We start from the raw sequence: 22,003 nt of genomic DNA, 5'->3' as shown, positions 1-22,003 counted from the left end.
TGGGCACAGTGCCTTAACCCCCAACTGTTTTCCTCTGCTGCCTGGTTTTTCAGAGTTTTAGTATAATGGCCAGGGAGGGTCCCATATGAGCAGGGAGACCAGTCTGCACCCACTGTCCTTCCTGGCTGGTGACTTATGCGTTATGATTCTGTATATTTCAGGGAGAAATGCTTTTGTTTACTCCTGCTGCTGAAGGAATATATACACAGTGAGACAGTGACTCCTGTGACTTTCTGTCTTTTGGTGATTGAACACTCATTCCCCTAGCTTTTAAAGAAATAAATACATATGTATTTATTTTTTATTGAAGTATAACTGATATAAAGGGTTAATTTCAGTTGTACAGCAGAGTGATTCCATTATACGTATCTCTGTTCTTTTTTCAGATTCTTTTCGCTTACAGTTCAGTTCAGTTCATTTCAGTCGCTCAGTCATGTCTGACTCTTTGTGACCCCATGAATCGCAGCACGCCAGGCCTCCCTGTCCATCACCAGCTCCCGGAGTTTACTCAAACTCATGCCCATTGAGTGGTGATACCATCCAGCCATCTCTTTCTCTGTCGTCCCCTTCTCCTCCCGCCCCCAATCCCTCCCAGCATCAGGGTCTTTTCCAATGAGTCAGGTCTTCGCATGAGGTGGCCAAAGTATTGGAGTTTCAGCTTCAGCATCAGTCCTTCCAATGAACACCCAGGACTGATCTCCTTTAGGATGGACTGGTTGGATCTCCTTGCAGTCCAAGGGACTCTCAAGAGTCTTCTCCAACACCACAGTTCAGAAGCATCAATTTTTCGGTGCTCAGCTTTCTTCACAGTCCAACTCTCACATCCATACATGACCGCTGAAAAAACCATAGCCTTGACCAGACGGACCTTTGTTGGCAAAGTAATGTCTCTGCTTTTTCATATGCTATCTAGGTTGGTCGTAACTTTCCTTCCAAGGAGTAAGCATCTTTTAATTTCATGGCTGCAGTCACCATCTGCAGTGATTTTGGAGCCCCCAAAAATACAGTCTGACACTGTTTCCACTGTTTCCCCATCTATTTCCCATGACGTGATGGGACCGGATGCCATGATCTTAGTTTTCTGAATGTTAAGCTTTAAGCCAACTTTTTCACTCTCCTCTTTCACTTTCTTCAAGAGGATTTTTAGTTCCTCTTCACTCTCTGCCATAAGGGTGGTGTCATCTGCATATCTGAGGTTATTGATATTTCTCACTGCAATCTTGATTCCAGCTTGTGCTTCTTCCAGCCCAGCATTTCTCATGATGTACTCTGCATATAAGTTAAATAAGCAGGGTGACAATATACAGCCTTGATGTACTCCTTTTCCTATTTGGAACCAGTCTGTTGTTCCATGTCCAGTTCTAACTGTTGCTTCCTGACCTGCATACAGGTTTCTCAAGAGGCAGGTCAGGTCAGGTGGTCTGGTATTCCCATCTCTTTCAGAATTTTCCACAGTTTATTGTTATCCACACAGTCGAAGGCTTTGGCATAGTCAATAAAGCAGAAATAGATGTTTTTCTGGAACTCTCTTGCTTTTTCAATGATCCAGCAGAATGTTGGCAATTTGATCTCTGGTTCCTCTGCCTTTTCTAAAACCAGCTTGAACATCTGGAAGTTCTTGGTTCACGTATTGCTGAAGCCTGGCTTGGAGAATTTTGAGCATTACTTTACTAGCGTGTGAGATGAGTGCAATTGTGCAGTAGTTTGAACATTCTTTGGCATTGCCTTTCTTAGGGATTGGAATGAAAACTGACCTTTTCCAGTCCTGTGGCCACTGCTGAGTTTTCCAAATTTTCTGGCATATTCATTGCAGCACTTTCACAGCATCATCTTTCAGGATGTGAAATAGCTCAACTGGAATTCCATCACAGCAAAAGGTTATTTTCCCTTATAGGTTATTACAAAATATCGAGTAGTTTCCTGTGCCGTAGAGGAGGTCCTTGTTGGTTATCTATTTTATACATAGTAGGGTGTATCTGTGAATTCCAAAATCCTAATTCACCCTCCCCCCTTCCCCTTTGGTAACGGTAAGTTTGTTTTCTGTGTCTGTGAGTCTGTTTCTGTTTTGTATATAAATTCATTTGTATTCCCTGTTTTTAAATAATTCTACATATAAGCAGTATCATATGATACTTATTTTTCTCTGACTTAGTTCAGTTAGTATGATCATCTCTAAGGTCCATCATTCTCTTAGCTTTGTCGAGAGCACCTTAGGAGGGTGAGAAGGACTAGGAACGTCAGCCTTTTCTATCTGTGGGTAGATGGTTATGTGTTTTCCCATCTTGGTTCTCTTTGTGTGGCTCAGAAAGATTGTTTTAATGTGCTTAATTTTAAGATGCAGAAAGGATCTATAGAGACTTCCCTGGTGGTCTCATGGTTAAGAATCCAACTGCCAACGTAGGGGACATGGGTCAGTCCTTGGTCTCGGAAGATCCCACATGCTTACGGAGCAGTTAAGCCCGAGAGCCACAGCTCGAGAGCTGATATGCTCCAACAAAAGATCCCGGAGCCACAACTAAAACCTGACAGCCACGTTAAAAAAAAAAAAAAAAACCTGTGTTTATCACTGGGTGGACAGGAGCAGAGAGGAAGCTGTTTTCTAGGAGAGAGGTAGAGGGAGGTTGGAGTTGGAGGCAAGGGAGGAGGTTAGAGAGCCTTAATGTGACGAGGCAGTGTCTGAGATGGACTCTAGGCTGGGGGACATTGACCTCTTTCCTTCAGGGACTGTGTATGGTTCACAGAACACCATTCCTTTTAAGAAAGGACACCTGCCTCGGTAATCTGGTTTGAACCAAGGAGCCTCCTTTCAAAACCACATGGACACACCTCGGTTCCATTTCAGTTCTCCAGGATTTAGTTTGCAGGGACCTTAAAGATGCACGTCGCCATCAAGCAACAAGAAAACCCACAAAGACGCCTTTTAGGTACAATGTGTGGAATTTTGTTACCGCCGTGCTGGCTTTCATTTTTATCTCCTCCGTGATTTGAAGCTTTTTACGGAAGCAGGGGACAGTGGGGAAGGCATGGAAATGGTCTCTGTGGGCCACGGTAATGAAAACTGTAAATAGAGTGAAAATTAAACAGTCTAATAAAGCTTAAAATTCCTTTTCAGAATGCACTGGCCTCTTTGCAAGCTATTATCACAAAGCCATTGGGGTCCTCTTTTGCATTGGAGTTAGTTAGTCACCACCTTTATTGGCCCTTTGGAATACTCATTAAAGAAAGTGAAACTTCATTACACTTAACTGACTAAATTGACCTTGTAGATTCAATTCATTCTCTGGCTTTGCACAACTGAATAATCATCTATGGTAAATTACCTTCATTGTATGCATGGCTATAAAAAGGTGGTATCCAACAGACGTTCACAGTGCTCCATGGTGGGGGGTCAGGAACTGCACTGATTTCATGAACAGACTTGGGGTTCTATCCAGAAGTGCTTCTGATACTTGTATTATGAAGGGGCTTAAATAGCGTAGTAACAAAGTAAGGAAATTTACACCAGCAATATTTGCACATTTTAAAGTAGAATCTAGATAAAGACAACTCAATAGAGATTTTTTTTGAGCTGAGTTTTCTGAGTTGAGTTTTTAATTTTTTTCTCTATCAATTCCATTAAAAAAAAATCACAACCTGCTATATTCTCTTGTGCCTTTCCCAAAAGATTAGGAATATGGTTAGTCTTGGTATTGTCAGAAAAAACAAACTGAAAAACTACTTTTAAAGTAGTTTTGCTTGCTGAAAATGGGACCTGGGAAGTTTTTTAACTATATGAACTTGGTTATCTGGAAGCAACCTAAAATGTTTATCGAAGGAACTAGTTCAGAAAGGATGGTATAGTCACAGCAGTGGAATACTATGCAGCAATAAAAAGGAGTGCTCTTTGTTGATATTGAATGATCCCTCGGTTGTATTTTTCTTTCTTTATTTCTTTTTTTTTTTTTTTTGGTTAAAGCAATTGCTAAATGTTTATTTTTTTAATTTATTTTAATTGGAGGCTGATTATTTTACAATACTGTAGTGGTTTTTGCCATACGTTGACATGAATCAGCCATAAATTAAAAATCCAGGTGCAGAACAATGTGTTTATTATGATTTATGTTAAAGGGGTAGAGAAAATGATGTATGTGTCTATGTTTACACATGTGTAGAATGTTGTTGAAGAGAAACACAAGAAACTGAATCTGTTTGTTGTTCCCTCTGGGGAAGGAAACTGGGCAACCGAGAACAGGAGTAGAGAGGGAAGCTTTCTCCTTTATACCTTTTTGTACCCCTTGATTTTTGAATAATAGGTTCTTGAAATAATAGGTAGGTAATAATAGACTCTTGTTAATAATCTTAGCTTCAGAACAGAAACATGATTATCTGGACTTGGACTGTCCAGTAGAACTTTCATGTTCCATGTCTATGCCATCCAACATAGCAGCCACTTGTCCTGTGTGGCTTTTGAGCACTTGAAACGTGGCTTGTATAGCTGGGGGACTAAAAATTTAATTTCCTTTAATTTTAATTAATTACATTTAAATAGCCAAGTGTGTCGGTGGCTACCATATTGATTAGGTACAGATCTAGAGTATATGACTTAGGGTATCTCTCTGTTTAGACCAGAATAAAGTTTAGTTGTGTATTGGGAGAAATAATTATTAGTTTAGGCTCTCACAGTAACATTTATTATTGTAAATCTAAGAAAATACCTACATTTTCTTTTTACCCTAAAATTTAATGCCATCATGTATTTCTTTTTAAAAATTTATTTAAGTACAGTTGATTTGCAATGTTGTGTTAATTTCTTCTGTACAGGAGAGTGATTCAGTTATACATATATATTCATTCTTTTTCATGTTTTTTTCCACTGTGATTAATCACAGGATATTGAATATAGTTCCCTGTGCTATGTACAGTTAGGACCTTCTTGTTTATTCATTCCATATATAATGGTTTGCATCTACTGTCTAACCTTCCAGTCCATCTCTCTTCTGACCCCTGGCCCCCTCCCCCTTGGCAACAACAGATCTGTTCTCTGTGAGTCTGTTTCTGTTTTGCAGATAAGTTCATTTGTGTCATATTTTAGATTCCACATATAAGTGATATCGGATGGTATTTGTCTTTCTCTTTCTGACTTGCTTCACTTGGTATGAATATCTCTAAGTCCATCTATGCTGCTGCGAATTCCTTTCACATATTTCTTGAAATAACTGTTAGTCAAGTTTGAAAATCCTTTCTATTACCCAGGAAAGTCATTTTAATGGAAACGCTGTCTTTTTGTACTCTAACTTGGAAACAGTCTGTTTCTGAGAGGTTTGCTTTCTTATCTATAGCACAAACCTACTTGTGTGTCCCCCTCCAGTGTACTGTGCCGGGCACTTTGCTCTTGAGCCCAGCAGCTGTTGTGTGACAAGGGGACAGTTTGCATTCTTAGCCAGCAGCTGCCAGAAGCGTTTCTAATCTGGTTTTGGCAGGAAATAGTGCACAAGTGGAAGCCAAGTTAAAAGCAGCTTGAAAAATAAACAGAATGATTTCAGATACCCCTTAGTATATCATTCATATTTCTGCTTAATATTGATCTAGTTACTTCTTAACTTGACTGGAATCTGAACCTTTCTAGGGCAGAGCTCTATCTAATTGTCTTTGAAATCTGGGATCTAACCCAGGGGCTGGAATATGCCAGTAGGAGGTCACTATTATTACTCTTGCTGGTATTATTAGTAATGATTGACTTTATTGCAGATTTGTTTAATTGATTGTTACTAGCTTAAAACTGTTGTTCATCCAGGATAAACTGGTTGTAGATAATTAGTGGTTATGAGTCCCTCTTTTCTTCCCATACCTACTACACAGTGCCTCCCACCTTCTGCTCTGAAGTATGACATTTTGAACATTCTGTAAGGATTATTTATTCATCTCTTCTGTAAGCACATGGATTTTTCTTGTACACACATCCTAATTTAATCTGTCTTTCTTACAGAGTAAGAGGTTTTCAGAAGGCAAGGGCATCAGTGTAAAACACAGTACCTTTTAACAAATTTTTATTATTTTTTTATTGAAGTATAGTTGATTTACTAACTAACAGGTATACAGCACAGAGATTCAGTTTTATATATATATATGTGTGTGTGTGTGTGTGTGTATATGTATATGTGTGTGTGTGTGTGTATATATACATATATATGTGTGTGTAAAGGTCAGTTATCATTCCAATCTCAAAGAAAGGCAATGCCAGAGAATGCTCAAACTACTGCACAATTGCACTCATCTCACACGCTAGTAAAGTAATGCTCAAAATTCTCCAAGCCAGGCTTCAGCAATACGTGAACCGTGAACTTCCAGATGTTCAAGCTGGTTTTAGAAAAGGCAGAGGAACCAGAGGTCAAATTGCCAACATCTGCTGGATCATCAAAAAAGCAAGAGTGTTCCAGAAAAACATCTATTTCTGCTTTATTGAGTATGCCAAAGCCTTTGACTTTGTGGATCACAAAGTTTTGTGGAGACTTTGTGAAAACTGTGGAAAATTCTGAAAGAGATGGGAATACCAGACCACCTGACCTGCCTCTTGAGAAACCTGTATGCAGGTCAGGAAGCAACAGTTAGAACTGGACATGGAACAACAGACTGGTTCCAAATAGGAAAAGGAGTACATCAAGGCTGTATATTGTCACCCTGCTTATTTAACTCATATGCAGAAGACATCATGAGAAACGCTAGGCTGGAAGAAGCACAAACTGGAATCAAGATTGTCGGGAAAAATATCAATAACATCAAATATGCAGATGACACCACCCTTATGGTAGAAAGTGAAGAGGAACTAAAAAGCCTCTTGATGAAAGTGAGGGAGGAGAGTGAAAAAGTTGGCTTAAAGCTTAACATTCAGAAAACTAAGATCATGGCATCTGATCCCATCACGTCATGGAAAATAGATGGGGAAACAGTGTCAGACTTTATTTTTCTGAGCTCCTAGATCACTGCAGATGGTGATTGCAGCCATGAAATTAAAAGACGCTTACTCCTTGGAAGGAAAGTTATGACCAACCTAGATAGCATATTAAAAAGCAGAGACATTACTTTGCCAGCAAAGGTCCGTCTGGTCAAGGCTATGGTTTTTCCAGTGGTCATGTATGGATGTGAGAGTTGGACTGTGAAGAAAGCTGAGCACCGAAAAATTGATGCTTTTGAACTGTGGTGTTGGAGAAGACTCTTGAGAGTCCCTTGGACTGCAAGGAGATTCATCTAGTCCATCCTGAAGGAGATCAGTCCTGGGTGTTCACAGGAAGGACTGATGCTGAAGCTGAAACTCCAGTACTTTGGCCACCTCATGCGAAGAGTTGACTCATTGGAAAAGACCCTGATGCTGGGAGGGATTGGGGGCAGGAGGAGAAGGGGACGACAGAGGATGAGATGGCTGGATGGCATCACCGACTTGATGGACATGGGTTTGGGTAGACTCCGGGAGTTGGTGATGGACAGGGAGGCCTGGCGTGCTGTGATTCATGGGGTTGCAAAGAGTCGGACATGACTGAGTGACTGAACTGAACTGTGTATATATATATATATACAAACTTCCCCAGTGGCTCAGCCGTAGAGAATCTGCCTGCAGTGAAGGAGACAGGAGATGCAGGTTTGATCCCTAAGTGGGGAAGATCTCCTGGAGGAGGAAATGGCAACCCTCTCCAGTATTCTTGCCTGGAAAATCCCATGGACAGAGGAGCCTGGTGGGCTACAGTCCATGGGGTTGCCAAAGAGTCGGACACAGCTAAAGTGACTAGGCGTGGCATGATTCCTTCATGCAGTGCTTTGAGGAGGATATATGTGTGTATGTATGTATATATATGTGTGTGTGTGTGTGTGTGTGTGTGTGTATAGATATATATTCTTTTTCAGATTCTTTTGCATTATAGGTTATTACAAAATGTTGACTATAGTTCCCTGTGCTATGCAGTAGGTTCTTGTTGGTTATCCATTTTACATATAGTAGTGTGTATATGTTAATTCCAAAAGTAGTATCTGTTTCAAGTAAACAAAAATTCCTCAAGTGGTTAGACCAAATAAATGACTTCCTTTTCTTTGTCTCTAAAGAGGAAATGTTACTTGTATCTTATCTTTGGGCTGCAGATCGTTCTTTCTGTCCAGTTCCGAGATGGCCCAGCCGCCTGTGTCCCAGAAGGGGTGAGAGGTTGGGTGGGGCCCACACAGGGGTGTTGAGCGTGGTCAGCGCTGCCCTGAGCACTGTTCGCTTCTGGTTGCAGACCTTCACCGCCTGGTGTAATTCCCACCTCAGGAAAGCTGGCACTCAGATCGAGAACATCGAGGAAGATTTCCGGAATGGCCTTAAGCTCATGCTACTTTTGGAAGTCATTTCAGGTGAGTCTTGAACATTTTTTGTAGGTGTTATACACAGTTTGTCTGAGCAGTAGATATGTATGCATCTGTGTTGTTTTTTTTTTTTTTTTTTAAAAAAAGCTCCCTTTGAACCTGACTGGGCAAGAACATGGTATTATTGGCAAAGAAAACTTTCCAAAGAGCAATCTGTCTGGAGTTATTTTTCTCTTCTAAAAGAGGAGTGAATTCTGTTTAAAATGGACTTATTAAAATAATGTTTCTGCCACCCACCTCGAAACAGAATGAGAGAAGAGAAAATGACATTTATATAACTCTTCACCAGGCTGCCCTGTCCAGGTTTAGTCCAGCTAGTGTGTATTCCAAAAATTGTCTTTCATGCCAAAAGCCAGTGTATACATTGGCTTAACTCTGCAAACAGGAGTCAGAGTTTCTGAGTGGTTATACCTTGCCCTGAATGTCAGCTAGCTGGTTTAGACATTGGACTGGAGAATGGATGAAGGCAGGGCTGCCCTGATCCGGGTATCCTCACACTCCCGTGTCTGAGATGAGCCCTGCAATTTGAATGAGGCTCCCTGACTTCTTCTCATAGCTGGTCAGCTACTCCAATTGCTGCGGGGGCCCCAGACGGCTTCTCTCTTACTTATTTAAACACTGGCTCATAGACCAAACAAGGCTCTCCCAGCAGATCTGAAAAGCATATGGAGTTCATAGCATAGCCTCTGCTCTGGTCCATTTCATCTTGAAAGTACTGTGATTTACAGAAACTGGAGACACATGAGGAACAGTCAGATAACGATTTTTGTTTAAGGAGGGCGTGTACTCTGAATTTTGTCATCTTGATTCTGCATCAAGGGGGCTCTTTTCTCTGTGTCTACACGATTCTTTCTTCACCCGACAGGGGAAAGGCTGCCCAAACCTGACCGAGGAAAAATGCGCTTCCACAAAATCGCTAATGTCAACAAAGCCTTGGATTACATAGCCAGCAAAGGTGTGAAGCTGGTGTCCATCGGGGCAGAAGGTAAATGGGGTGTGATGGGAAGGTGCACCAATCTCCCCACAGGGCAGCGGGCCTGCAGCTGGTTGCCTTCTCCCTCTTTGTTCCCTCCCGCCATCTCCTCTTTGCCAGGCTCTGGGTACCGTGAACAGGAAACAAGGCTCTAAAGTTGTTTGAAAAGAATAGAGTCAAATAGAGCTGATACTTGCTCCTCGAATATTAAGCTTTTAACTTATTACTGTACTGATTTAGCACTTATTTTTAACATTGACATGGAACAAAGATGACTTCTTTTTTTAGGCATTTATCTTGAGAACACAACGTCTAGATTTTAAGAAGATATTGCCATAATCCCAATGACCTTATTGTTCTAGGATGTGGTAACTTAGGAGTGAACGCAGTTTGAACTTTATGCATTCTTGTGTGTGTGTGCTCTGTCATGTCCGACTCTTCGCAACCCCATGAACTGTAGCCCACCAGGTTCCTTTGTCCATGGAATTTTCTAGGCAAGAATACTGGAGTGGGTTGCCATTTCTTTCTCCAGGGGCTCTTCCTGACCCAGGGGTTGAATCTGCATCACCTGCATTGTCAGGCAGATTCTTTATCACTGAGCCACCTGGGAAGCCTTAATACATTTTTAGAGGGTGTCAGATTCAGAACTAGGCAGATCCATTTCCTGACCCTAAACAGGGTCCTAAAGTAAATTGTTTTAGAAAATTGGATCCCAGAGATTACAGATGGGGAGTTTTGAGTATATCTGTATTCCATTGGCAATCAAAGAGGCCCAACTAAAATAATTGTGGCAAGGCTGACAGATATGACAGCTGTGGACTGGACAAGATTTCCATTTGAAAAATAATCATAGCCTAAAGATTATGACTTTGGAAGAACTAAGGTGATTGGCAGTGAAAAGAATCAGAACATGTGACATTCCTTAAAAAATAATTTTAATTTGAATAATTTTTCCTATATTACTCATAATAAGGAGAAACTCTATACTTTGTGCAGAAAAATGAATAGAGTCAGATATGCTGCTGTCTCCTTCAGACTAATCATCTGAAGGAGAAAGAGCTTATACAGCCCAGCGAGTTTTTTGAAAAACTGGAGTATACTTGCTTTACAATGTTGTGCTCATTTCTGCCATGAAGCAGTGTGGCTCAGTTGTATGTACACATGTATCGCCTCCCCCTTGAGCCTCCGTCTCACTCTCCACATCCCGCACCTTTAGGGCATCACAGAGCACGAGCGGATCCCTCTGCTATCCAGCAGCTTCTTCCCCCTCGCTGTGTCTTTCACGCATTGTAGTGTGTATATGTCAGTGCTTCTCTTCGTTTGTCCTCCTGTCTTCTTCCCCTGCTGTGTGCACCACTCTGTTCTCTACATCTGCATCTGTGTTCCTGCTCTGCAAATAGATTTATTAGTACCAGTTTTGTAGATTGCATATATATGCATTAATATACAATATTTGTTTTTCTATTTCTGACTTACTTCACTCTGTGTACTATGCTTTAGGTTCATCCACATCACTATAGCTGATTCAATTTCTTTCCTTTTTATGACCAAATAATAGTCCCTTGTAAATATGTGAATGTGAAGTCTCTCAGTTGTGTCCAACTCTTCACGACCCCACAGAAAGTAGCCTGCCAGGCTCCCCTGTCCATGGGGATTCTCCAGGCAAGAATACTGGAGTGGGTTGCCATTTCCTTCTCCAGGGGATTTTCCTGACCCAGGGATCGAACCTGGGTCTCCCGCATTGTAGGCAGATTATTTCCTCTCTGTGCCACCAGGGAGCTTTATACAGCTTTTCTGTCTACTCACCTGTCAGTGGACGTCTAGGTGGCTTCCATGTCCTGGCTGTTGTAAATAGTACTGCAGTGAACATTGGGGTGCATGTGTTTTTTCGAATTATGGTTTCCTCAGCCCAGTGACACTTCATAAGAACTAATAGGAAGGATCTCCATTATCTGTGGGAGATTGGGAGTCCTGGTGAGTCTAGCGAGAGCTGAGACTACCCTGCCATTCATTTATTTTGCAGCTGAATCCGACAGCCTGCCAGCTGGGGAGCTTGAGAAGCAGGGTCAGAGTACAGACGAGCCTGTGTTCCCTGCGTGTGATTATTTAGAACCTTAGCACGTCTAGTCTTCAAACCTGGGAAATCCCTGGGTTGTTTTCAGCGACTTTACATATGCAAGATCTGTGCTCATTATTAACTTAGGATTTATTTAAACTGGAGACATTTGGTTATGAACACCACATTTATAACTAGACATGCTACGACAGTTACAAAAACAGAAACTAGTCTTTCCATATGTTATTTTCCAATAGCTCTGAAGTCAAAACTTATAGAAGACTCGTAGGAAAACTTTATGTGCTGATTATGTTATCTTTGACCTCATTTTTTTGTTGTTTTTTTCTTACCTAAAGAAATTGTTGATGGCAACGTGAAGATGACGCTGGGTATGATCTGGACCATCATCCTGCGCTTTGCTATTCAGGATATTTCAGTTGAAGGTAAAAGACTTTGGTAAAAACCTGATGGATACTTAGAATAAAATTGAGTTGATTAAGTCAAGTTTGAATAGAGTTTTGTAAAACTGAACAGTCACTTACATGATTGAATGAAAGATGCCTGAGTTGGGTTTTCACGAGTTTTCTATTTGTATGAAAAAAAGACCCCAGCAATGCTGTTTCATTCATGGGGGTGGAATCACTTAGGAAAAGATGAGCACATGTTCAGAACAGAAGTCGCTTTTTTAAATGAGTATTTTTTTGAGCTTCTTTATTGCTTATTATACTTGTCGGTTCATGATTATAACAGTTCTTTAGACTTCACAGCTTGAAACCCTTTTTTTTTCCAAGCGAAAAGATAATCAATTGAAATCTGTTTGTTCATTCCTTAGTTCTTTTTTAACTTCCTCTCTCTCTTATCCTTCATTCCCTCCCCCCTCTGTTTTTTTTTTTAAAACAAAGTCTGTATCGTCATCCTATCATTCAGCCCAGTAACTGTTCCATTGTTGTAATATAATCCCAATCCTTGGCCTTGCCACTCAAATGCAAATCTTTAGTCTTTTACACCCACTGCATTCCCAAATATTTTGATGAATTCGGCACTGTCAAAAGTGTCAAATTGACGTTCTTAAAATTAGAACTTGGCTTGTTTAGCACTTGAATCACAAAATGCATAGCTGCACGTTATACTTAAGGGTAGTCTGACTTGTTCAACCTTCTCCAAGTTTGTCCCCTAACAGATAATCAGGCACCTGAATGGTAAGGGCCGAGAGCATTGTTTATAATTCTGTCTAGGAATTGTTCTAAAGATCAAACTAAGATATAATGATATTAAAGCCTCAATAATTCAAGCTCAGGAATAGCAGCCAGTTTGAATTTACTGGGTGTGAATTTAAAAACTTTCATACAATGGACTTTTTTAAAGAAATATTTATTTATTCATTTATTTGACTGTGTCGTGTCTTAATTGTGTCATTAGGATCTTCACTGCAGGCACATGGACTCTCTAGTTTTGGTGCATGGGCTCCGGAGCATCTGGGCTCAATAGTTGCAGCTCTCGGGCTTAGTTGCTCTGTGGCATGTGGGATCTCAGTTCCCTGACCAGGGATCAAACCCATAACCCCAGCGTTGCAAGGCAGATTCTCAACCACTGAACCACCAGGAAAGTCCCTCATACAATGTACTCTTATTAAAGTACATTCCTTTCATGCTTGTGAAAATAATAAGATGCTTTTTAAAAGTTCCTGCTTTATTAAGAAAGAATAATTTGTAATCATCTAATCACTTTTATATAATTCTACATTTAAATATTTAAACAGTTGAGCCCACTTTGTAGAGCAAGTTAAAAAATCTTGTTCACATCATTGCATTTACTACACTAGAAAATCCTTTTCCCACAGATATTACAGAGGTGAACTTGACCTCAGGTTTTTCTGATTGGTTACGTTTTAAGTTGCTGATAATATTAATTGAAAACTTAATTCTAGTTCAAATGTAACTATGAATGGTATGATCCACTAGAGGTTTTCTCCCAGGTTATTATTAATGTGCCCAAGATAAGAGAATCAAATCATAGTTTTTTTTTGTAAAGCATATCGTGATAGAAAGATTTTCAAATGACTAAGAAATAAACATTCAGAAGTATGATTTCACTGACAAAGTGCTTAAATCTCTTCAAACAGAAGTCTTTTAGTGTCCTACACAGTAGATAGTTTGCTAATTAATTTTTTTATTTGCTTAACTTTCACAGAGTGCTTTCTTAAAAACTTCACTTAATTTCTGTAAGTGTACAGAAAAATTATCTAATTTATTTAAATGACATATATTATGTAGAAAAAGACATTGTTATTTAGACTGAATTCTTTGAGAAGCCACTCTCCATCAACAGAAACGATGGGCCTCTTCTAAGAAGGAAAATGAGAGGTTGCCGTATCTGCTGTTGAGGGCAGTGCAGAGATGCCTGAGTAGATGCAGTTCCTTGGTGGTATGGTTTTTCATGATGGAATGACAGATGATACTGCCCATTTATAGCATGCTTTGTATACCCACGGTCAGGATTTTGTGTGTGGACTTTTCAGGTTTAACCTTCACCTGCAGGAGGTGAGGTATACCTCAGTCATGTACTATTTGGCACAGGCTTGTAACCTTCCATTGAATGCCTCAAAATGAAATTGGGGTGGGAGAGAGTCAGCTTTGTTACAGTAGCCAATTCAATAGGGAAAATACTTGCTTCAACATTCATGGTCTAAGAGTGTTCAGACATATTCAAACAGAAATTAGGTTAAACTCATGACTTTTCTTTCCTGGGGAATCCCATGGATGGAAGGAGCCCGGTGGGCTACAATCCATGGGGTCGCAAAGTGTCAGACACAACTTAGTGACTAAACAATAATGATTTACAAAATGACTTACAAATCTAAGGTTGAGGGACTTCCCTGGTGGTCCAGCAGTTAAGACCATCCCTTCCAACGCAGGGGGTACAGTTTCAATCACTAGTTGGGGAGCTAACATCCCCTGCCTTGGGGCCAAACCAACCAAAACAAAACAGAACAATACTGTAACAAATTCAATAAAGACTTTAAAAACGATCATCAAAAAACCTTTAGGAAAAATCATAAATCTAAATGTAAGTGGCAGTTATAAGATTGTATTAATCTGCTTTCTGTATGTTTACTTATCTAACCTAAGTTTTTTTTTAATTTATTTTTTATTGAAGGATAATTGCTTTACAGAATTTTGTTGTTTTCTGTCAAACCTTAACATGAGTCAGCCATAGGTATACATATATCCCCTCCCCTTTGAACCTCCCTCCCGTCTCCCGTCCCATCCCAGCCCTCTAGATTGATTCAGAGCTCCTGTTTGAGTTTCCTGAGCCAGACAGCAAATTCTCATTGTCTATTTTACATTTGGTAATGAAGTGTCCATGTTACTCTTTCCATGCAGCTCACCCTCTCCTCCCCTCTCCCCATGTCCACAAGTCTGTTCTTTGTCTGTTTCTCCATTGCTGCCCTGTGAATAAATTCTTCAGTACCATTTTTCTAGATTCCATCTATATGTGTTAGAATACAATATTTTAAAATATGGAACACTTCACAAATTTTCATGTCATCCTTGCACAGGGGCCATGCTAATCTTCTCTGTATCATTCTAATTTTAGTATGTGTGCTGCTGAAGCGAGCACCAACCTAAGTTTTATTTAAAGTTTATTTCAAAAGTTTGGATTATCTCCTCCTGTTGTACTTTTTCTTACTAATTCCATTGGTCAGAACCCCAAAGGGAGGCTGTTATGTGTATAGCAGAACAGCCAGCTATGAAGTGCCATATTTCAATATCTGTATGAATTAATATTACAATAAAGTCTTAGAGCTTTCAGTCTTTTTCCTTAACAGGAAGTTGTTATTAATAAGAGACATGATCAGGAGCCATTCTGATTATTCTTGGAGCACATGAAATTTGGGGGGTTGTATTGTTTCATCTAGATTATGGGTCAAAGAAAAGTCTGAACTAGAAATGGGAAGTTTAGAGAAGTGATTATAGAATACTTATCTTGATTTGAAACAGTCAACCTCATACTGAAATAGAAGGCCAAGGCCCAATTTTGAATAAGAGTCTACACGTTCAGGTTTTGAGGAGCTGTTTGGATGTATGAAACTTTGGGTCCTCTAAGAAGCAAATGCCAAGATGGTGTTAGAAGTTGTTATAACCTGTTCAGGCAGCCATACAAAATACCATAGCCTAGATGGCTTAACAGAAATTTATTTGGCTGGAAGTAAAGATCAGGTTGGCAGCATTGTTAGTTTCCAGTGAGGGCTCTCTTCTTGCTTGTAGATGTCTGCCTTCTCTCTGTGTCCTCACATGGCAGAGAAAAAGAGGGAAGGGAGAAAGACAGGAGGGAAAAGAGAGAGAGAGACAGCAGAGAGCTTGCTCATCTCATAAGGGCGCTAATCCCATCATGAGGGCCCTACCCTCACGACCTCATCTAACCCTAATCACCTCCATCTCTAAGTACCATCACACTGGGGGTTAGGCCTCCAACCCATGAATTTGGGGGTGGGGCACAGACATTCAGTTCATAGCAGAAATGGTAGAGATTTGTTGGGGAAAATGCCTGTGGAGGGAGGATAAGATGAGGGGAAGCAGCGGATGGCAGGGTGCCTTCAGGCACAGTGCCTGGCTGACATTGTGCTGTGGAGAGAAGGACTTGGGAAAGAAAAATGTCATTCTGCAGAGTGGGCCTCAGGCAGGTTCAGCCGGGCGGATGGGGAGTCCCTCCGCCTCAGTTGCTCTCAGAGGAGTCCCACTTGTGGCAGGAATGGCCCCACTCTGGTGCCCCTCCCTTGTTCAGCCTGGGGCTGGAGTGTGTCCTCAGGGGGATGCAGGGGTGATTCAGAGAGTTGCAGCCGGGACGTCAGGTCTGTGCTGCATTTCCAGCAGTGAGACATCTAAGCAGTGCCTTCATGCTGCAGCAAGGTGCCTGTTGTTCTTGTTGTTTTGCCACACTGAGTGGCATGCGGGATCTTAGTTCCCCGACTAGAGATGGGACCTGAGCCCCCTGTAGTGGACGTGTAGTCTTAACCCCTAGAATACCAGGACATTCCCAGCAGTGGTGGTTTTTTTTTTTTTTTTTCACCTTGATCAGAACCCCAGTGGCCAAACGTGGAATTTGCCAATAAAAACCTTTAAGTATTTTAAAATCACTGAGGGAATATAGAAGGGAATACATTTCAGACACAGTGGCCTCTCTGAATTCCATTTACTTAAGAATATACATTTTAAATGAGATCAGTGACAGGTTGTGCGTATGTGTTAGTTGCTCGGTCGTGTCCGACTCTTGCGACCCTGTGGACTGTAGCCCGCCGGCTCCTCCGTCCATGGGATTCTCCAGGCAAGAGTACTGGAGTGGGCTGCCATTTCTTTCTCCAGGCGATGACAGGTTAGTTAAGTCATAAATTATACACACTAAAATTTTTTTTTTCATCAGAAAGGTAAGTTACCAGTACCCCTGATGTCTGGTTTGGTTTTCATCATGTCATACCTTGTTGTCACACCTTGTTGTCACTTCTGCATTATCCTTTTTAAGCCCCTTCAAGGAGCATCAGAAGTCAGTCCCTGGGAACAGGGCTCCAGCCTCTCTCCTCTTGCAGAGGTGGTGCCTTTGGCGATGAGCCCTCTGGGAGGTCTCTTTAGCAAGTGACGAGAACTCGGGTGAGTGACCGGTGAGTGTGAGGGTATTTCCCTGCAAACTCTTTCTCTTGGCTATCATTACAGAAACCTCTGCCAAAGAAGGCCTGCTACTTTGGTGTCAAAGGAAGACCGCTCCTTATAGAAATGTGAACATTCAGAACTTCCATACCAGGTGAGCAACCAGGGCCCCGGGGTCCTTATATACCCTCTGGAATATGAGTGGACAGGGAGAATACTGTTTGTTTATCTCAGTGTCTCCTCCTGTCTGTGGGGCGTTTTCTCTATGGAGTAGAACTCAGGCTCTGGGCTGATTGATGCTTAGGGTCCCACTGGGGAAAACGCTGGATTCAGGCTAGGGAGACTGGTACTGTTTGTGAGCATTATGCAGGGGCATGGCAGGGTTGGCTTCTCAGGGACAAGGAGACATTGAACTAGGGTCTGCATATCCCATGTACGAGGTCCACCCTGTCCCTCTTGTCTGCAGTGCCCAGAAGATGCTTCATCGGTCAGCTTTGTAGGCTGGGATTGGAGAAAAGTAGAAAAGGCCTGTTTGAAAAACTATAGGGAGCTGAATGAAGGAGATCCAGAAGTGATGTGAGAGCATGATCGCTTCAGTCTTTCCTTTCTCATGTACATCTTTTGCCAGGTGTTTATGTTTTCTCCCTTTGTGTGATAGGGATACTGGTGAATGTAAATGGGTCCCCAGCCCCCATAGATCAGAGAAAAGAAATGAAGGATACAGATGAGCCCCCAGGACCAGCTGGGGAGGTTCATCTAGGGAGATAAGTATTATTAGGTGTCCTGAGTGCACACAGGTGAGGAGGAGCCTTGCTGTTCCTACAAAAAGCTGTCAGGATGAGAGGGCCTGGAAAGGCGGGGACCTGCTGGGTGAATGTCAGAGGCCCAGTCTGGCCTTCCACTCATCTTCTTTTCTTCCTCTGGCCCAAAATGGGCCTGAGCCCTTCAACAGTGTAGCCCTTGGGGCCTCCTTCTTCCCCACCCTTCCAGGCCCAGGACTCCCACTCCTGGTCTTCAGTGAACCTGCTGCTCATCACCAGGGAGCCCTTATCCTGAGGGTGGTGTCTTTGGGCAGAGCGGAAATCCAGACTCTCCGAGCTTAGTCCTTCAAGTGCTTACCCATCATTGCCTTAAAACAAACAAACAAACAAACAAAGCAATAATAGAAAAGAACCCTATGAAGAAGGATAGGGGAGAGGGTAGGATTTCGGAGTGTGTTAAGGAGTGTGCTCTTGGAGGAAAGTGTGTCCTGGGCGTTTCAGGGTGGACCATCCTGTGTCTATCTGTTGGGCCGACTCCAGGGACTTGGAGGAGAGAGAGAGGAGGAAGCCAGGCCCGCCAGACCCTGAGGGGGTAGAGGGCCAGTGGTGGGGGGAGCATCTTCCCTCCGGCCCTGCTGGTTCTCCCAGCACAGAACTGACCAGCGCAGGAGCAGCGCGGCAGGGAGGGAGTCCCCGGCAAGGCTGAGCCTGAAGCCATAGACGGAAGCGAGACTAGTAAGGGGGTGGCAGTCCTCGACAGACCCCAGGAGAGAGATGAGTACTCCCAGGGAAGGGGCCGCGGCGTCACTGGGTGGGGGAGCGAGGGAGGTGCCTGGGGCTCCGGGTCCCGAAGTCTAGGCCAGCATATGAGCAGGGGCAGCCCCTTGCCGCGGCTGCCAGCGCCTCTCCATTAACCCGACTGTGATTGTCGTGCAGCTGGAAAGACGGCCTTGGACTCTGTGCGCTCATCCACAGACACCGGCCCGACCTCATTGACTACTCAAAGCTGAACAAGGTCGTTTGGGGGGCCCGGCATGCTGTGTCCACCCTGCCCCCAGCATGTCGTCTGAGCCTGAGCCCGTCGGCCCTGAACTCACGCCAACACCCAGGCTGCTGCCAGCATGCCCTCCCGGCCGGCCCGGCCAGGGGTGAGGGCGGGAAGGGTGGCCAGGAGCGTGCTCACCCGTCATTTTAGGGCAGGACGAGACCCAGAGCCACGTCACCGTTTTGGCCCACATTACGATGTTTGTTGTACTGGCTTGATTTACTATGAAAGCTTTATATATGTTTCTTAGAGATTTTACATTCCCAGATTGAAAATAGGGAAATGAAGTATCTGGGGAAGGAGACGCAGATACCCCAAACCTTGTATTTAAGTTCCTTTTATCTTTTCGGAAAGATTTAGTTGCTGACATATTTACTCAGAGTTGATTAACTTGTTTCTCACACAAGAGATGCTTCATAACTACCTTGCTATTGATGTAAGGTGTTAGTTGCACCCTTAGAAAAGAGGTTTGGGGGATTTTTGCTTCTTTTTTCAAAAAATTCAACTTACGGAATTTTTTTTTTCCCCAGCTTAGGAAAGTTTCATTATCCCTTTAAGCTTAAGCTTTTATTGCGCTTAAGTTTCAAGTAGTCTGAATTCTTTCTTTAAAATAGTTTGCACATATGATCTGTGATGGAAGAAAGAAATCTTGCCCCCTTCTAAATCTTGCAGTGGACAGTCTATGCCCAGTAACAGGGCCACGTAGAGACTTAAGACGCCCCAGGACCATTCCTGCCAGGGCGGCGGGCACATTTCCTCCCACTGCTGTGTGCTTGGCTGGCCGTGCACCTCGAGTCGCTGTGTTTGGTGTGGAGTCTGGTCTTCGCTGCATGCTTCTCACGGTGTGACCCGTGGCGGGGTGGACGAGTGTGCTGGCTTTGGCCACCTTGCAGTTGTCACCCCCCTCCCCCTGACCTGTCTTCACTGACCACGGGGTAGCACACGAAAAATGCACTTGTGTCCTGAAGCTGAGAACTGTGGTCCTCAGGTGGAAGATTGACGAAGGGAGTGGGCAGCCAGAGTTTTTCAACTTGCCCAAGTGTATATTCTCATCCCAGAGTTATTCTGAAATGTGGAGACAGTGTGTATTGTTTTCAGTGACTGTTTAGCTTATTTGCAAAATGAGGGAATTACACAACTTCATTAGCAGTTTGTAAGGGTCAGTTTTTAGTGCTCAGTCGCTCATTCGTGTCCGACTCTTTGCAGCCCCATGGACTCTAGCCTGCCAGGCACCTCTGCCTGCCAGGCTCCTCTGTCCATGGAATTCTGCAGGCAAAAATACTAGAGTAGGTTGCCATTTCCATTACTCCAGGGGGTCTTCCCAACCAAGGGATTGAACCTGAGTCTCTTGTGTCTCCTGCCTTGGCAGGCGGATTCTTTACCACTAACGCCACCTGGGAAGTTTTTATTACAAAAGGTCAATAGGCATGTGGTAATTGGCCACCTATGATCAGTAAAAAAATGATAATAATTAACAGCAGTTAATACTTTGATCAGCTCTAGATTAGGCACTTAATAAGTATATGTATTATGTATGTATTAGTATGTGTCATACATCTGGGTATTACTGTTAATATTAGTACATATATTTTATGTATATTATACATACACAAGGGCTTCCCCAGTGGCTCAGCAGTAAAGACTCTGCCTCCAGTGCAGGAGACGTGGGTTCAGTCCCTGGGTCGGGGAGATCCCCTGGAGGAGGGCGTGGCAACCCACTGCAGTGTTCTTGCCGGGAAAATCCTGTGGACAGAGGATCCTGGCGGGCTGTGGTCCATGGAGTCGCAAAGAGTCAGACAGAACTGAAGCGACTGGGCACACAGCATGTGCATGCACAAACAGTCTTTCATTCTTCATAGTGCACAGTAAACTATGTAATGTAACGTGCCTATTAGATTGGTACTCTTTTTATCCCAGATTTACAGATGAACAAGAGGAGAATTTTGTAATCTGCCCAGGGTCACATACCAGTAGCTGAGCCAAGAAAACACTTAATTGCCTATTTTATGTCAAGTCACATTCTAAGTGAGATACCATTCACAAAGTCTCTGAATTATTACTTTGTTTTTAATGCTGAAATTTTTCTTCTATGTTAAGAACAAAAAGAAACTTGACCCAGCTATTTGGCTTTATAACATTTGCATAAAATATGCAGCTAAAACTCCCCTTATTATATGGCTGCTTTTAATAAAAGGATTATATGGTTTGTGATAGTTGAAAAAACGTTTTGCCTGAAATGATAGTAAACTCTTGAGAGGCCAGGAGGCTTGCTTTGGTTTCATCCTTGAGCACTGAACGTCTTTGAAGCCTGCATGTTTTAAATGTTTCACCTTATCAGAGTGATTGTGCTCATTGCAAAACATTGTAGCTTCTGAAATGTTTAAATGGCTTTGATGGTAAAGTTCATTATAGTCATCTCTGGACTAGCATTACTTCTCATTTTGATTTTTCTATATTATATACTCCCGCATCCCATTTCAGATTCACGGTACTTAATCTCTTTAGAAGATAAAAAGAAGAAATATTAAATACATCTTTTAATTTTTCAGTATTTCAGTTAAAAACTTCTGGTTAAATATATTTTGTTATGTTACATATATATTTAACCAATTTTACTGTGGAAGACAAACACAGTCTTAAGAACAAAAATTTCTTCACAGTTTTCATTTACAGTATTGTTTCTATGGTTTCTTTAATAATTTGATTTTTTAAATTTAATATTCTGCAAACCAAACTTTGACTCTTTGTAGCCATGTTGTAACAATCTTTAGTGATCTAAAAGTTTCACCTAAGCAGGCTAAAAGCAGCATTTTCTTGCATTTAAAACATAAATAAATGTAAAGTTAGTGTTGTACTAATAAATATTTAGAAACCACTTCCCAGATCTGGAAAAATGTATGTTTCATGCTTCCTTTTGGAATCATCTAAATTTTTGTTATTAAGAGTTGGAAATAAATGCTAAGGTATCCAGGGTGTTGTTTTTTTTTTTCCATCCTGAGGAGATATCTCACAACTTTCCTCCCAGTCACACAGTATCTGTTCTCTCAGACTTTTTGCTCACATTTTATAAAGTGTGCATGGATTGAGCAATTTTTATGTTATTTTTGTTGTTTCTCTAAATGTTTGAAGTGTTTGGGGAAAGATAAGAAAGAAAATCTT

The 22,003-nt window shown here is 42.0% G+C and overlaps 1 protein-coding gene and 1 non-coding gene across 2 annotated transcripts in view; one reads left to right on the top strand and one right to left on the bottom strand.

The window, feature by feature from the left end:
* ACTN2 (actinin alpha 2) overlaps positions 1-22,003 on the top strand; it is a 78,751-nt gene that overhangs the window by 23,858 nt on the left and 32,890 nt on the right. Inside the window, exons 2-6 of the mRNA XM_070471037.1 lie at positions 8,241-8,355; positions 9,233-9,352; positions 11,753-11,839; positions 17,105-17,192; positions 18,736-18,814. Coding sequence (XP_070327138.1) covers positions 8,241-8,355; positions 9,233-9,352; positions 11,753-11,839; positions 17,105-17,192; positions 18,736-18,814 — 489 coding nt within the window. The remainder of the gene's footprint in view (positions 1-8,240; positions 8,356-9,232; positions 9,353-11,752; positions 11,840-17,104; positions 17,193-18,735; positions 18,815-22,003) is intronic.
* LOC139036159 (U6 spliceosomal RNA) lies at positions 14,911-15,017 on the bottom strand. The gene has a single exon (XR_011488891.1). It is a non-coding gene; the product is annotated as a U6 spliceosomal RNA (small nuclear RNA).

Source organism: Odocoileus virginianus, chromosome 7, assembly GCF_023699985.2.
Source record: "Odocoileus virginianus isolate 20LAN1187 ecotype Illinois chromosome 7, Ovbor_1.2, whole genome shotgun sequence".
Classification (NCBI taxonomy): domain Eukaryota; kingdom Metazoa; phylum Chordata; class Mammalia; order Artiodactyla; family Cervidae; genus Odocoileus; species Odocoileus virginianus.
Note: the sequence above shows the minus strand (reverse complement) of the source record. Positions and strands in the feature narration are given on the sequence as shown.